Source organism: Coenobita brevimanus, chromosome 43 (genome assembly GCF_032717465.1).
Source record: "Coenobita brevimanus isolate Jiangsu-jjx chromosome 43, ASM3271746v2, whole genome shotgun sequence".
In the NCBI taxonomy this organism is placed as follows: Eukaryota; Metazoa; Arthropoda; class Malacostraca; order Decapoda; family Coenobitidae; genus Coenobita; species Coenobita brevimanus.
The window spans coordinates 32,293,192-32,308,800 of NC_136996.1; the positions used below are offsets into that span (position 1 = coordinate 32,293,192).

At 42.5% G+C, this 15,609-nt stretch overlaps 1 protein-coding gene across 1 annotated transcript; it reads left to right on the forward strand.

Annotated features, from left to right (window-relative positions):
• Positions 1-460: 460 nt before the first annotated feature.
• mRpS30 (mitochondrial ribosomal protein S30) lies at positions 461-15,515 on the forward strand. Its single transcript, XM_080270794.1, has 9 exons — positions 461-796; positions 1,638-1,755; positions 8,035-8,159; positions 8,645-8,817; positions 9,907-10,074; positions 10,277-10,427; positions 13,484-13,631; positions 13,988-14,172; positions 14,840-15,515. The coding sequence occupies exons 1-9, from the start codon at positions 564-566 to the stop codon at positions 14,970-14,972; spliced, it is 1,434 nt and encodes a 477-aa protein (XP_080126920.1). The 5' UTR covers positions 461-563; the 3' UTR covers positions 14,973-15,515.
• Positions 15,516-15,609: the final 94 nt, after the last annotated feature.

Below are 15,609 nucleotides of genomic sequence, written 5' to 3' on the forward strand. Positions count from 1 at the left end.
TCGAAATTACATTGTTTTATTTTTACAGTTTGTGGTAACAGCGATATTTTATTGTTGTTGGTCCTTAGACAACGATCAATTCATAAAAGAAAACGGACATGATTCGATAAGGAAGAGGATGTAAACAGAGCAATGTTCGGACACTTGCTGGTAGATGGCTTCGGCTTCGAATCCATTCAATTTTTTTTTTTTTAAATTATAAAACACCAGAACTGTATTTTAATTGTCAAACTTTTTTTTTTTAATTTACGGATAAACGTTTTTCAACAATATTTTCTCATGATATTACAGTATATCTGAACGAATAAAACTACGATTAGCAAAACCAATGGAATCGAACATTTGCAACCATGAGTATTGTCGGCTTCCGAAAAATATTTAGGAGTAAACTCGCTGAACGGTTGTGCATACGGCATTATCAAAATCCCGCAGCAGCGAGTGAGTACACCGATACCCCAGAGTATCCAGAAATACTTGATTTGTCCCAGCGAGCTAAGTTACAGAGGAAAAAGGAAACATGGCACCAGACCATCACCAACCTGCCCACAGTGGAGCAGAAGTTGATGGAGCTGAACATGCCAAAATATTACGGTTACTGGTCACTGCGTTTCATTGACGTCCAGACACAACACCTGGGTGATGGGTTTTGCCAGTACGCCACCAGAACACACTTGGTAAATGAGCTGCCCACACAGTACTACGATGATGTCAGGGCTGAAGCAGAGGCGGTCATTCCACTCATCACCGATAAAGTAGAGCAGCTGATTGCCTTAAATTTCAGTTCTAAATTAAATAGGTAAGTAAGCAGTAATGGGACAAAATTCAGCCTGTGGACCCATTTTCATTTTATTTTGTTGTTACCATACTGGACTTCCATGTCAAAGTTAACTGATAAAAGAGGGCACCTCGTAAGGTACTGCATTGAAGCATGTTAGTTTATTTTTTAGTTAGGCCTGTTTATTATAAGAGGAAAAGGGAAGAGTTGGGAAAATGAGGAATAACTATGAGAATGAAGATTATAAAGGAACGTAGGAAGTGAGAATCCCACTACAAAACTTGGGTGGGTAGGATCCTGATATAGGAAGGGGATAACTGAATGAGCAGAATGTGAATGGACTTGCTTGGCTATATTGTTTTGGGGTGATTGTTGCAAGAGAATGAGTAGAAATAGTAGTAGCAGTAGGTGAATCATGGGTCAGTTTGTGGTTTCATACAAACAGCAGGTCTTGGGATTTTCTTTTGATAGTTGATACATCTCACATTTTAGTAACTCTTGTTCTTTATGAAAGTGTTGGATTGATTGGTCAATTGATTAACCGTAATATAAAATGGTGTCACTGTTGTTAGGGTCATGCAGCTGGAAATGAATATTAACAACAATGAATTCCCTTTGAAATGTGCATGTGATGATATTTTGGAATACCAATGTATTTGTACCCTTGGCAAAGTAGCTTAGTTTATATTGAATTAGGAGTGCATGGTTTGAGGTGATTACCATATGGTTTGGGGGGAGGGGGAAGAATTCACTGGTCTGAAATCAGTGAGGGATGAAATCACCAGATACCAGTGTCTGTAGCTCTTGTGTCAAAGCACTAAACTGGCACCCTTGATTTTGAAAGTATTTGTTGTAATTACAGACGTGACTACGGTGTCGGGCGAGCAAATGATCGTCATAAGTCACACAACTTCCTCTTTGGCCTCCATCGCATCTTGGCTGGGGCTCTGAGTTCTGTGCCACACATAAGGGATGCGAGTGTAAGGACTAATGCCATAAGTACCATAGATGTAGTTGAATAGTAGGGAACTTTTTGTCCTCGGCTGCTATAATTCATGTTATTTTAGATTCTGCCATTTATGCAGTATATCAGTACTGTATATACCGGTAGGCTATATGGTATACAGTAATTCCTAGATTATCCGGACGGCCACTATCCTAACTATCCATTATCCAGATACTGTGATCTGGCTGTTTAATACCATTATTCATACATTTTACCATTTAATCTGGACAAAATGCCTGCAACCGAGTGGAAATTATGGCCGCATGAGCATTTTCAATCGGCTGGGCCATTTTTTTTTTTTTTTCATGTTTTTTAGGGCCGTAGTGATTGCTTGCCTGTGGTTGATGGGTCTGGTTGACCTTAATCATTGCTTGGCTTTGGTTTATAGGTCTGCTTGACCAGATGGAGTAGTATATAACACCAGGAATAAGTGTTGTACAGTGTACCGTAGTGGCCTTTTACAGTGGCTTTCAAAGTTAGATAATGTACAAAAAGGGGGCAGGGGAAAGTCCATTATCCAGACTGAGTCACTATCCAGATATGCCTTTGGCTCTGTTACATCAGATAATCAAGCAATCACCTTACAGTACATACCGGTATATTAAAATCCATCCATCATCCAATCCTATGTCACCCCTTGAGAAACGTAGGAACCTGGGGCTAGGCAAGTTGGTCCTGACATTAAGATGAGAGTGACCAGCCTCACTTAATCCCTGAGTGGCATTACATGAGCAGTAAACCCCAACCACCCCTTGGATATAAACTTATACAGGCTTAGTCTGACTGGAGCACCTTAATTACCCACTAAACCACCAGGCACCATAATTTGGTTACTTATATAAGGTTACCACCCAGTGTAGTAAATGGTTTCCTGGTGTACAGGAAACCATTTAGCTTGTCACATAGTGTACAGTCACCCATAAGCAGAAGGAAGAGGGAAGAATGACTGAAGAGGGAGAGTACAGTCACTTGTAGGCAGTAGAAAGACGAAAGAATGAAGGAAAGAAAGAAGAAGAGGAAGGATGGAAGAGAGGAAAGGCAGACACCCAAAGCAGCATTACATTGAATGAGTGGATGGTGAGTGCCCCCACCTACCACTACTGGTATATATATATATATATATATATATATATATATATATATATATATATATATATATATATATATATATATATATATATATATATATATATATATATATATATATATATATATATATATATATATATATATATATATACCGGTAAGAAAATTTTTCTGGAAAGAGGTGAAAAGAGTAAGACAGGGTGGAAGTGAAGTTAGCAGGGGACTGAAAGATAAAAATGGTAGATTACTAGTGGAGAAGGGAGAAAAATTGAGCAGATGGGGAGAACACTTTAAGGAATTGTTGAACATACAGGATGGATGTAATGCGAGTATAAGTGGCTGGGAGAAGGAGGGAGGTGAGAAGACAGGAAGAAATCAGTAGGATAGAAGTTGTGGAAGCAATGAAGAAAGTTAAATCGGAGAAATCCCCAGGAATTGATGAAGTGTGTGGTAAAATGCTGAAGCATGGGGGAGAGATAGTAGTAGAATGGATGTGGAAGATGTGCAGGTTGGCCTGGGAGGAAGGTAGAGTTCCGGAGGATTGGAAGTCAGGTATAATTATTCCTTTGTACAAAGGAAAAGGGGAAAAAGAAGTGTGTGGTAATCATAGGGGCATTTGTCTTCTTAGTATAATAGGAAAAGTGTATGGTAGGATACTTATTGACAGAGTTAGAGAAGGAACAGAGAAATTAGTTGGAGAAGAACAGGGAGGCTTTAGGAAGGGAAGAGGTTGTGTAGATCAGATATTCATTCTTAGATCTTTAGTGGAAAAGTTTCTAGAGAAGAGAAAGAAGTTGTATGCGGCTTTCATGGATTTGGAGAAAGCATATGACAGGGTGGATAGAGTAGGATTGTGGAAAGTGTTAAGAATGTATGGAGTAGATGGGAAGTTGTTGAATGCTGTGAAGAGTATGTACGATGTTGCGAAGGCTGCAGTGCGTGTGGATGGTGAACTAAGTGAATTTTTCTCTTTGGAAGTTGGGTTGAAACAGGGATGTGTCATGTCTCCATGGTTGTTCAATCTGTACATGGATGGGGTAATAAAAGAGGTACAAGGTAGGGTAGTGGATGTTGGAGTGGCACTAGTGAGAGAGGATAGTGTTTGGAAACTCCCTGTACTGGTGTTTGTAGATGATACTGTGTTGTTGAGTGAAGACGAAGGGGAGCTGCAGGGCTTGGTGGATGAGTTTGGGAGAGTGTGTAAGAAACGGAATCTAAAGGTGAATGTAGGGAAGAGTAAAGTGATGGTCTTTGAGAGAGGTGAAGTCAGTGAATGTACAGCGAGGTTGGATGGTGAGGAATTGGAAAATGTGAGTACGTTTAAGTACTTGGGTAGTGTGATGAGTAAGGATGGAGGTTTGGAGGGTGAAGTGCATGAAAGGGTACAGCAGGGAAGAAAGGTTGCTGGTTCTTTGAAAGCAGTGATAAGAAACAGAGAAGTGAGCATGGAAGTGAAAAAGTTACTACATGACAGTATTGTGATACCAACTCTAATGTATGGAAGTGAAGCTTGGACGTTGTTGGAAGGACACAAGTCAAGAGTGAGAGCAGTGGAAATGAGTTATTTAAGAGGAGCCTGTGGAGTCACATGGAGAGACAGGCTGATGAATGAGGATATAAAGGAGCGTTGTGGTGTGGGTGTGGATGTGATAGGAAGCGTGATGAGGAACACACTGAGGTGGTTTGGCCATGTGGAGAGGATGGAGGGTGAGAAACTGATGAAGAGAGTGTATATGAGTGAGGTGGAGGGGGGAAGAGGGAGGGAGAGGCCGAGGATGAGATGGAGGGATGGGGTGGAGAGGTATATGAGAGAGGGGGGTGTGAGTTGGGAGCAGGGCAGTGAAATGGCGGGGGACAGGGCGACGTGGAGGCGATTTGTTTGTGGCCACCCCAAACGGGATTGAGGCGTCTGGCAATAGATAGATAGATAGATTATTACAGTAATCCCTCTAATATCCGGACGCCCAATAACCGAACATCCCCACTAACCGAACCTTATCGTCCTGGGATCAAACATTCCCAAAATGGTCCGAAAATCCAAAAAAATTGGAAAAAAAATCGATTTTTTGCCGTCCGTAATTTGAACTTGCCGCGCGCGCCGCGTGAGAGCATTGTTTTGGTTCGTCATTCCTCCGACGTCCGATAGAGCGCCGCTGCATCCTCCCCACTTCCCGCCTGTCTCTCACCGCGACAAGACCTACGCTCTTCGTCATGGCTGCCCACGTGCTCGCTTTTGTGGTGGTGCCGTACTTGCTGCAAGGCCTCCTGCTGCTCTCTGCCCTACTCTTAGTGTGTGTGATGATGGCCCCGCCTCCTGAGAAAAGGAAGAGAGTGGTGTTGACTCTGGAGAAGAAACGGGAGATATTGGAGAAGGTTGATGCGGGTTGGTCTTCCTCTCGCATTCTCCGCGAGTTCAACCTGGCCCGGTCGACTTTGTTTGATATCAAGCGTTCCCGAGACAAGCTCATGCAGTACACGGCTGACTTCGTCGAGAAGCAAACGCAACGTGGAGAGGAAGGTTATGTTTACTCCCAAGTATGCAGAGATCGACCGCTCCACGTTGATTTGGTATCGACAGCAACGTGCAGCTGGTGTGATGGTACGTGGAACGGAGCTGAAGGCTGCTGCTGAGAAGTTTGCAAGGCTTCACGACGCCCTAGACTTCAAGGCATCCGAGGGTTGGCTCTTCGCGTTCAAGTTGCGACATGGCCTTACTAACCGTAAAGCACATGGCGAAGCATTGGACGCTAACGAGGATGGAGTGGACGAGTTTCGGCACAAGGTGAAAGGCTTGATCGACAGGGAGGGCCTCACTCTCGGTCAAGTCTATAACGCTGACGAAACTGGCCTATTCTATCGCTCGGTGCCAACGAACACTCTCGCCGATGAGACGGAGAAGCGTGTACCTGGCCGCAAGCTTTCTAAGGAACGGATATCTGCTTTGTGTTGTGCCAATGCTAACGGCATGCACCGGCTTAAGCCCGTTATTGTTGGCCGTGCAAAGCAGCCTCGGTGCCTTCGTGGGGTGATGGATGTCCTTCCTGTCGTATGGTACCATTCTTTGAAAGCATGGTTCACAGCTGTGATTTTCAAAGACTGGTTTCACCATCACTTCGTCCAAGGAGGTCATACATTACCAGACGAAGACACTGGGAATTCCTCGCGACCAGGTAAAGGCTCTCCTTCTCCTCGACAATGCACCTGCCCACCCGTGCGACAAGGACTTGGTTGCTGAGAATGGCCGTATTAGGTGCATGTTTCTGCCACCTAATACGACTGCTCTCATTCAACCAATGGACCAAGGAGTGATCGTGGCAACAAAGCGCCTGTACCGTTGGAAGTTCCTGGACGAGGTGATGGTGGTTCTCGAGGACGAGGACGAGCGCAGGGAAGGACGTGACACTCGAGGCAAGCGGACTTTGGAAAACCTTCGCCGCTACAACATCAAGTCTGCGCTGTACAACTGGGCTAGTGCATGGAAGGAAGTCCCTGTGAAAACTCTTGAAAATGGTTGGTCTCGTCTGCTTCTCGGAACAGATGTGGAGTACGATTTCCTAGGGTTTGACGTGGATGACTTCCATGCACGGCTACGTACGCACGGCGACGATGTTGATGTGGACGATGTTCGTGAGTGGTTGGACGACGACGAGGGCGATCCTGGGTATCAGACGTTGTCTGATATCGAGATCGCGTCTTCGGTTGCTGGTGTCAGCCCCGAACTTGAAGATTCCGACGACGAAGGCGATGATGATGCAGACTCCGCCCAGCAGGACACTACTCCAGCCATCCCCAAGCTGAGCGCACTCCGGGAACATCTAGAGTTCGTCCTAGACTACCTGGAACACCCGGACTGCGACAGGGAGATGGGGCCCTTGGGACTCGTGGAGGAAGTGCGTGCTTTCCGGCAGCGCATCATCAATCGCCAGAATCGTCGGTCCTTGCGTCAGTCAACGATTGACAGTTTTTTCAGGCCCGTGACCCCCGCTGTGCCAAGCCCTGGTTCCACTCCGTTGCCTCCCCAAGACAGGCCCTCATGCTCCGAGCCACAGCCCAGCACATCAGCTACAGTGGAGTCACCGCTCGACGTGAGTTTGCGGCTGTCTTCAGAGTCTTCTGTAGTCAGTACGCCATCACCACTACCCACCGATGCACCCTTGGACGCCTGCCAGTGATACTCTCGGGCTCTGACAGTGAATAAACAGCAAGAACTTCTCCACTAGACCACACGGGAATTTTGAGTGTTGTGCAGTGAAAAAAACGGTGTGTTGTGTTAAGGTTTTCAAGTTGGGAGAAAAGACTAAGTAGAAAAGAAATTTAACGTAACTAACCTTCTTTGTTTTGGCTTTGGAAACTTAAAAACTTGGGAAAAGTTAATGTGCAACACTTAAATTTAATGGAACATTATTTGGACTAAAGTGAACACTGTGAAAAGAACGGACTTCTGTGTGTTAGTGACTAAGTTCAGTGCAAGACTTCAGGAAGAGTGTAGTGCAAGTGCTTCAGGAAATCGTTCTTACTGTCAGAGTCCGAGAGGAGGCGGTTATTCATCGAGGTGGCCAGGGACTTGCTGTAAGTAGCCAAAATGTTTCATGTTGTACTATTTTCCATACTATATTTACCAGAATGTTTCATATTGTATTTTTTCCCATACTATACTTACCAGAAAGTGTCATACTGTACTTCTTTCCATACTAAACTTACCTCATGCATGTGCAGTAGGAATGTGTTTTTCAGAGTTCGGTTAGGTTAGGTTCGGTTAGAGTCCATAAGTACCAGAATGTTTATTAATGTATGAACATACTTCTAAACCCACATTTTATGTGTCTATTGCATTTATTTCAGTCATTTATGTGCCTTATTGGTGTGATTTGGGTGTTAAATAGGTGCTATGCATGTCCGGAGGGAGTTGTATAGGTGTTTCTCTGTGTTAGGGTCCGTAAGTACAAGTCCATAAGCTGGGGCCCAATATCCGGACAAAACCAATATCCGAACCTACCGATGGCTCTATTGATCCGGATATTGGAGTGATTACTGTATTAACATTATTATTATTATTATTACTGCTATTATATAATAATAATAATTATTATTATTAGTCGCTGCTGACTACTACTACTACTACCACTACTGGTATTATTATGATTTTATCTTTTTTTAAAAATTACAGGTAAACTTGAGGCCACGGGTTGAAGCTTTCTGGTTCCTGGGTGGATTACCTCCAGATAGACTTTTGAGGAATTTACGGAAAAATTGTCCGGGTTCAAAGGACCTTGAGAATGACCCCATAGACAGGTATGGAGAAAAACAAAACCTGTTCAACTGTATAATATATGAAAACCAGGATTAATCAAGCATTGTATTTACAATATCATGTACCGGTAGCTAATTATATTTTTTGTTAATCCATTTGAAAGGTAGGAGATGGGTGTCTCATTTGCTTTCGGAGGTACAGCTTAAGAGTGATGTGGTGCTGCAAGGTTGATAGCAAGCCACACAGTCACTGTTCCTAGGCAGGAAACTCTGTACACAGCAAAGATGGTGACACACATTCCTTCTTACAGTACACTTCAGATTTCTTCTTCATGTTTTCAGGAACTGGTGTTCCATTTCTTTTAAATGTGGCTGTTGATGAAATGGACTCTGGATGTCAAGTGTTACAAGAATGGCTTAATCTGTTTTCCTTTGTTTTCTTACTTGGTTGTTGGTGAAATGTACTCTGAATTGCAAGTGTTACAAGAATGGCTTAATCTGTTTTCCTTTATTTCCTTCCATCACAGACCGATACAAGGAGAGAGCACTCCATTCCTGAGCCTTCGAGTGTTTGATTGTCTGCCTGATGTGGTGTCCTGGGATGATCCACTGGCCACTTCTGCCTCAGTACCAGACAATGAACTGGACCCCAGGGCATATGGGTATAAGTTTAAGCATAAGCACGCCACTACAGTTGCAGGTCAGTCAAACTGTAAGATGAAAATCAATTGGGCTTTAGTCACACCTTTAACCAGAGGATGTTATTTTTCTTGTTATCTCAGATGACTGTTTCACTTGGAAGGGCCTTTCTTGGTGAAGGGGTTACTGAAGGTTATACAGTATCTGACTCCTAAAGTTCAAAAAGTCTCTCTAATAATATTAATTTGTGTGATTGTAGCAGAAGTAAAATAAAGAATACATCATAGTGGGAAGTGGATAACCTCTTCGCTTGTTTATTATATTTTGGGTCCATTTAGACAAGCTTACTCTACATATGAGAGAATTTTTGAGCAGTAGTGGTTTGATATAGGCTTCATTAACTCCTTCAGTAAGAAAAGACTTTCCTAAGTTGAATACAGTATATTCATCTGGATTAGTAAGAGTAAGCCAGTGAAATACAGTTCCTGATTCAAGGGGTAAAAGTAGTAGTTGTAACCCCAGGCTCATCTTAATGTGAACCTAATGGACAGCAGACAAAAATTGTCCTTTTGCAGTCTACCATCCTCCTGTTGGGGGATAGGTAGGTCATTGAGGATATTTGTATGACAGAGTACAGTAGCTGCACTGTCCAGTCATAGTGCCACCACTTGAAGGCATCTCTCTCCAGCACTGATTCAGGAGGTTAATCTCTCAATTTTGATAACATACTGTACTGTATTTTTCATTGTATTTTGGTTATCAGTAGTTGGTATTTAACCCATTAGGCTACCTGTATTTTCTGCACACACACAATATTTACTTTTATCTCATCTTGTGTGGGCTTTGTGTAGTTGATAGTTCTTTCAGATTTCTCATAAAATGTCTAAACAAGCAAGTTATAGAATTCGTTGTACAGATGTGTGGTGCACTTTTTAGTTGCATGAGATATGTTGGAAGGACACTAGTCAAGAGTGAGAGCAGTTTGTATGTAGCTGCCCTGTAGGGACTTCATGCATCTGGCAAAAGATAGATTGATAGATATGGTAGATAGATAAGTTTATGGGACTTCCTTCAGTCTTAATTGTTTATGCCCACAACTGCACATGTTAATGATGTAGATAAGATGAATATGTAATAATTTCCTCCACAGGATTCTGGCCAGGGGAGCCTCGAGAACATAGTCAGCTCTGGCTTCATAGTCGGGAGTTCATCCCCAAGGTTGCTTTGGAGTTTGGAGAGAAGCGAGCCAAGGGAGCACTGTTGCAGAAGGTGGTTGGTGCCTCCTTCACACAAGCACTTGCACATGCCACATACCTTGGTTAGTAAGTGGGGAGGGGCCAGTATGCTCATCATCCTCTTTTTTAAATAGTAATGTTTTAAATTACAAACTTATATCTTATTTCTACAAAGATAGTTTCTTAAATCCAGTCATGATATTTTCATCCTTACCCAGATTTTTAGAGTCTTACATCTGTGGTTTCCTTTCATCCTGATCTTAATATACAAGTGTCTCTCCTTAGGCTTTGGTCCTGTGACAGAACTGACATACCCTATAGTGCAGCAGTCTGCTGTGTCAGATGGACAGCGATGGAACCTTAGCGTCTTTCAGCTTAACACCTGTGCCCTCCACTCTCATTATGCCAAAGACAACCCTCGCAACAATATTTTATGGTTAGATATTTGAGCTTTTGAATCCTTTGTTAACCATAAGAGCCCGGGGATGATTATTTCATTTTATCTTTGCAGTGTCCTGACAAGTTTATTCAGCTTAGGATAGACTTTTTGAACTGGAGAGGCTAAATTTGGCATTGATAAGCCCCTACAATATGTGAGTCATTCTTGAGTTGAATAACACTGTCTAGTAGCATTAAGTCTAAATTGAAAACTATGCTACTCATATTCTTAAGTTGGAATATAGTCAGGATTTAACCACCAAATAGTGTTATTCAATTTAATGGAGATCATTTGAACTGAAGTGGTAAATATAGGTTATTTTGTTGCCTCCTTGAGCCTCATGATATTGAAGATCAGTGGATTGTCTATTTTTTATCACAGTGTAACAATTCATGAAAACCCTGGACGATTGGGTATTGTACCGGTAAGTCAGTCCTGAGATATCGGTCTTTAAAGAGAGGCTGGCTCTATGGTGCAGTGATGTTATTGGTGTTTACTGTGCATTACAGGTCTGTATTTCTTACTGCCTATGATCTCCAGTCTTTGAAATGCAGTGTTTCCAGGCTTCTCGAAATGACTGGATCTTGAATTTGGCTCTCTGTCATCTTGTTTTTGTTTTTTTTCTTGGAGGGAACAATCTTGTCGGCTCCTGGCCTTTGGTTCTGTCTTTCATGCATAAAAAAAGGTACTGTAGTCCTTGTTGTACCTTAGGGATGGTCAAAATATTACAACTTTTTAAATTTACAGTCCTGTAATTGTTTATGTAAAATAGAAAAGCTGGAATATCAGCTGTGTAGTCAGCGGTGAAATTTTAATAGGCAGTTTTTCTGCAGTTTAATATGAGGTGCTCCGAGCCAGAGGGGCGACCGTGCATTTTGCTTATTTGTTTTAACATCTAATTACCAAACTGTAGTATACTTTAACCCTTAAAACCCTGACATATTTTCGCCCGCCTGCCCGTTCACCCGGGCATAATCGCCAAAATTTTCCTTCTTTTAAAAAATTCACCAAAAAAAAAAAAAAACTACTTAACCTAGAATAAAACACTAGGTGTCAAATGATAAAAAGTAGTTGTCAAATGAAAGTACTAACCTCTGGCTTTTTATGAGGGGTCGAACTTGAGGGGCCAGGTTTGTCAGTCGAAAGTGGCGCGGTGGGAGTGGCGAGCTGGGAGAGCGACATCGCGATATCTTCACTTATCTGTGGTCAGAGGGTGACTGACTGTGGCAAGCATGGCTGCGTGGTTGGTGGTATATGGAAACAGTGAGGGTGGCAACATCGTGTGACAACGTGATCCCGCCACTCCAATGCCCGGATATTTTGAAATTTGTTTGGACGACATATGTCGTCACCCGGGGTGAGGGACTTTTTACGTAATGACGACATATGTCGTCACCCGGGGTTAAGGGGTTAAACATGTCATGTTTACCACCATTTTAATTGTCTTGGCTAGCACTTTCAAGCGAAACAATAAAATACACATAAGTATAATTTTACCATTGGCCTGGGAGGAAGGTAGAGTCCTGGAGGATTGGAAGTCAGGTATAATTATTCCCTTGTACAAAGGAAAAGGGGAAAAAGAAGTGTGTGGTAATCATACGGGCATTTGTCTTCTTAGTATAATAGGAAAAGTGTATGGTAGGATACTTATTGACAGAGTTAGAGAAAGAACAGAGAAATTAGTTGGAGAAGAACAGGGAGGCTTTAGGAAGGGAAGAGGTTGTGTAGATCAGATATTCATTCTTAGATCTTTAGTGGAAAAGTTTTGAGAGAAGAGAAAGAAGTTGTATGTGGCTTGCATGGATTTGGAGAAAGCATATGACAGGGTGGATAGACAAAGATTGTGGAAAGTTTTAAGAATATATGGAGTAGATGGGAAGTTGTTGAATGCTGTGATGAGTATGTATGATGGTGCTGAGGCTGCAGTGCGTGTGGATGGTGAACTAAGTGAATTTTTCTCTTTGAAGGTTGGGTTGAAACAGGGATGTGTCATGTCTCCATGGTTATTCAAATTGTACATGGATGGGGTAATAAAAGAGGTACAAGGTAGGGTAGTGGATGTTGGAGTGGCCCTGGTGAGAGAGGATAGTGTTTGGAAACTCCCTGTACTGTTGTTTGCAGATGATACGGTGTTATTGAGTGAAGACGAAGGGGAGCTGCAGGGCTTGGTGGATGAGTTTGGGAGAGTGTGTAAGAAACGGAATCTAAAGGTGAATGTAGGGAAGAGTAAAGTGATGGTCTTTGAGAGAGGTGAAGTCAGTGAATGTACAGCAAGGTTGGATGGTGAGGAATTGGAAAATGTAAGTACGTTTAAGTACTTGGGTAGTGTGATGAGTAAGGATGGAGGTTTGGAGGGCGAAGTGCTTGAAAGGGTACAGCAGGGAAGAAAGGTTGCTGGTTCCTCTGAAAGCAGTGATAAGAAACAGGGAAGTGAGCATGGAAGTGAAAAAGTTACTACATGACAGTATTGTGATACCAACTCTAACGTATGGAAATGAAGCTTTGACGTTGTTGGAAGGACACAAGTCAAGAGTGAGAGCAGTGGAAATGAGTTGTTTAAGAGGAGCCTGTGGAGTCACATGGAGAGACAAGCTGAAGAATGAGGATATAAAGGAGCGTTGTGGTGTGGATGTGGATGTGATAGGAAGCGTTATGAGGAACACACTGAGGTGGTTTGGCCATGTGGAGAGTGTACTAGTATATGAGTGAGGTGGAGGGGGGAAGAGGGAGGGAGAGGCCGAGGATGAGATGGAGGGATGGGGTGGAGAGGTATATGAGAGAGGGGGGTGTGAGTTGGGAGCAGGGCAGTGAACTGGCGGGGGACAGGGTGACGTGGAGGCAATTTGTTTGTGGCCACCCCAAACGGGATTGAGGCGTCTGGCAATAGATATAGATAGATAATTAGCCATGTCAGAGTTTAACAACTAATTACCGAAAATAAGTAAAATGCACAGTTGCCCCTCTGGCTTGGAGCACCTCATATGAATTTGATGGTAAAAAAGAATGAAAAAAAAAAAAAGACTAATTGTACCGGTATTTCTTTTTCCCTCAAGGCTCAGTGAAGAGGAGGAACTGTTTGAGAGTGTGGACAGTGGAGGAGTAAAGGGTCTGAACACCTCCCTCCTCACGTCCATCATTGCCATGTACATGAAGAAGGGTGTTCCTCGAAGCAATCCTACACCTTACCTTGGACCGATCAAGGTGGGTTTGGCCTCATGCTTTCTGTGATTGCTGGAGGACCTTTACGTTTTACTGTGCCAAATATTATTTTTGCCAAGCTGTGATCCTGTCATCTGTGAAGAATTAATTTATTTTCTTTAATTATGGGTGTACAGAATCATTGATAAATGCTAATTACTCTCAGATGGGAAGTGAATGTGAATTTTCATATAATTTTTTGAAATTCAGTAGTTCTGATGTTGTGGCCCATGGCATAGGCCTACATTGATTTTGTGTGCATGCGTGCATACATGCCTCAGCTTAATCTTCAAGTGGTGGAAGTAGCACGTTTCTGTTATAAGCATATGAAAATAAGTTGTCATTTTGCATCATTTCAGCAATTGTCTGAGCACCCTGCATGTGAGGAGTATCGAGCAGAGTTCCAATCATATCTGCATAACCTGCTGTCCAACCGCCCTCGCCACTTCCTGAAACCTGAGATATATGCATGGGAGAAAATCTTCAAAGTTGACCACAAAACCAGACCCAATGAACCACCCAGGAGATTCTTTGAGAAGCACTAGTAAGATTTGTGCTGTTAATTTCATTCTGAATTAATAATAATTTTCTTGAAATGTTAGGTTGTGATTATAAGGTAAACAAGAATGTGCTTAGATGGTGTAGTTATATGGAATGAATGAATGTGGAAAGGTTGTTGTTGTTGGTGATGTTTTTTTTGTTGTGGGACTGGTCTTTTCTTGATATGAACCTGGTGAACTGAAGGTTGAAATTTCTCTTTTTCTATCAGTCGACCATCCTACTTTTAGGGAATAGGCAGGGAGTTGAGAGATATTTTACAGCCAGGCAGCATATCAGCACCACTGCATGAAGTTGATAAGATGGTGAAAAAGGATATATGTGAATGAGTTTGAAGGTGGGAGGAATTGTGGTAGGTCAAGAGGAAGGTGGATGGATAAGGTAAATGAGCTCATAAGAAAGTGAGATACTGTAAGGAAGTTAAGGTCAGGGAACTGACAAGGTCTTGAGTTGCTTGGATGAACTATGTTTGGAGGAGCATATTCATTGAGTCCCAGAGTTCCTGTGTTTGTTGCCAGAAGGGTTTATAAAGTCCAACCTGTTGAATAGACCGTGCACTCATTCACTCACCATTCAAGCCCCTTAGAATCCTGACTCCATCTCACGTCGGTATTATTGTTATTTTTAACTTACCATATTGCTCTACCCCTCAGCAACCAGAAGCATCCCGGGCAACGTCGATTGGATGAACACAAGCCTATATATGTTCCCAAGATTCTGCGCAAGGACCGACGCATCAGATTTAAGCCCAAACTCAACACACAACACCTCTACCAGTATGACTGAAAACAGGGCACTGAACTGACAGAGTCACAAATATAGATCCTTGGAAATTTACCTTTGCAGCCTTAAATTTTACTAACTAAACCATAAACACCCTTATGCTGTACTGTATGTTCCCAATGCTCTGCACAGTCACCGACATGTTTGCCTCCCGACGTGAAACACCTCTACAAGCATGACTGAAAAATGAAACAAGAAACTGTTGGAGTAACAGTGATGGATCCATGGAAGGCTGCATGCAATAAGCATAATAAGAAAAAGAATAATCAGATTTTTTGCTTCTCAGAAGTGTGACATACATAGGAATTCAGTAGCCACAAATATTACTAGCTAAACCAGCAACACTGAAAGTACATAACTGAATGATAATTGTAGCATAAGATGATCTAGACATTGCTGGTGCTGTTGTGGCCACTGGCTCATCTTAACATAAACCCAGTTGATTGCAGGATGCAATTGACCTTTGCCTGCAGTCCATCATCCCTCTCTTAGAGGATGAGGTGGAAGGCCAGGATCAACATAACACACCTATGTAAAGAGGAAAACTAAGACTGTAATATAATAAAATTTCGTATTAAATCATCCTTGGTGTGTTGCGGACTAAAATAATAACCATTTTTTTAATGACTAATTGTTTTAT